This window comes from Dipodomys ordii, unplaced genomic scaffold (genome assembly GCF_000151885.1).
Source record: "Dipodomys ordii isolate 6190 unplaced genomic scaffold, Dord_2.0 Scaffold6, whole genome shotgun sequence".
NCBI lineage: Eukaryota > Metazoa > Chordata > Mammalia > Rodentia > Heteromyidae > Dipodomys > Dipodomys ordii.
Window position 1 is genome coordinate 11,039,658 of NW_012267222.1, and position 784 is coordinate 11,040,441.

General features: G+C 67.6%; 1 protein-coding gene across 1 annotated transcript in view; it reads right to left on the reverse strand.

Annotated features, from left to right (window-relative positions):
- Fam76a (family with sequence similarity 76, member A) overlaps nt 1-184 on the reverse strand; it is a 73,267-nt gene extending 73,083 nt beyond the window's left edge. Inside the window, exon 1 of the mRNA XM_013032240.1 lies at nt 41-184. Coding sequence (XP_012887694.1) covers nt 41-121 — 81 coding nt within the window. The 5' untranslated portion in view covers nt 122-184. The remainder of the gene's footprint in view (nt 1-40) is intronic.
- Nucleotides 185-784: the final 600 nt, after the last annotated feature.

Sequence of the window (784 nt, forward strand, 5' to 3'; positions counted from 1 at the left end):
CGGCGCCCCCAGTTCCCGGCCGCCGCCCCAGCCCGCGCACCTTGCACAGCTGCTGCCCCTGAGACAGCGCCTCGAAGGGGAAGCGCTGGTGGCACTTGGTGCAGGCGTAGAGCGCCGCCATGTCCGGCCCGGGCCGTGGTCGCCGCCCCGCCGGCGCGGCCCGCCGACTTAGCTGACAGTCGGAGACACAATCTGGGGGCGGCGGCGGCGACAAGCGGCGAGCCGAGGCGAGCGGGCCGGGGCGAACCCGGGCGGGCGCGACGACGACGCTGGAAGCCCGTCCACTGGTTCTGTCCGACGTCGATCAAGCCAGGAGGGGCGGGACAAGGAGCCTCGGCCGACTCGATTCGGTCTAGACCGGAGTACACCACAGTTACGCTCGAGGCCGCGATTATGTAAAGCCGAGTCACGCGGGGGCGCCGCCTGAAGAGATTCCGGACGTCGGAAGCGCTCGGGCTCCACCCCGCGGCGTTCCCGTTCCCGCCTTCGCTCCGCCCCTCCTGGACCACGGGGGCCACCGCGACTTCTCGCGATATCTCTATGGAGTTGTGATGTTTCCGGTTGCCATGGAGCTTCCCGCTAGCGGCGCCACGGGCGGGCTTGGGCCAAGGGTGAGGCTTTGTTGAACTGGAACCCGGTTACCGCCCTGAGAAGGGGGAGGGAGGACTTGGGAATGAAACCCTCCCTCATCAGAGCAGCTCTCTGAGATCCCCCCACCGAGAATCGAGGAGAAAAGGGGAGCTGTATAGAGAGCACCCCTCTGTTGCGGGAGAAAAGATACTAC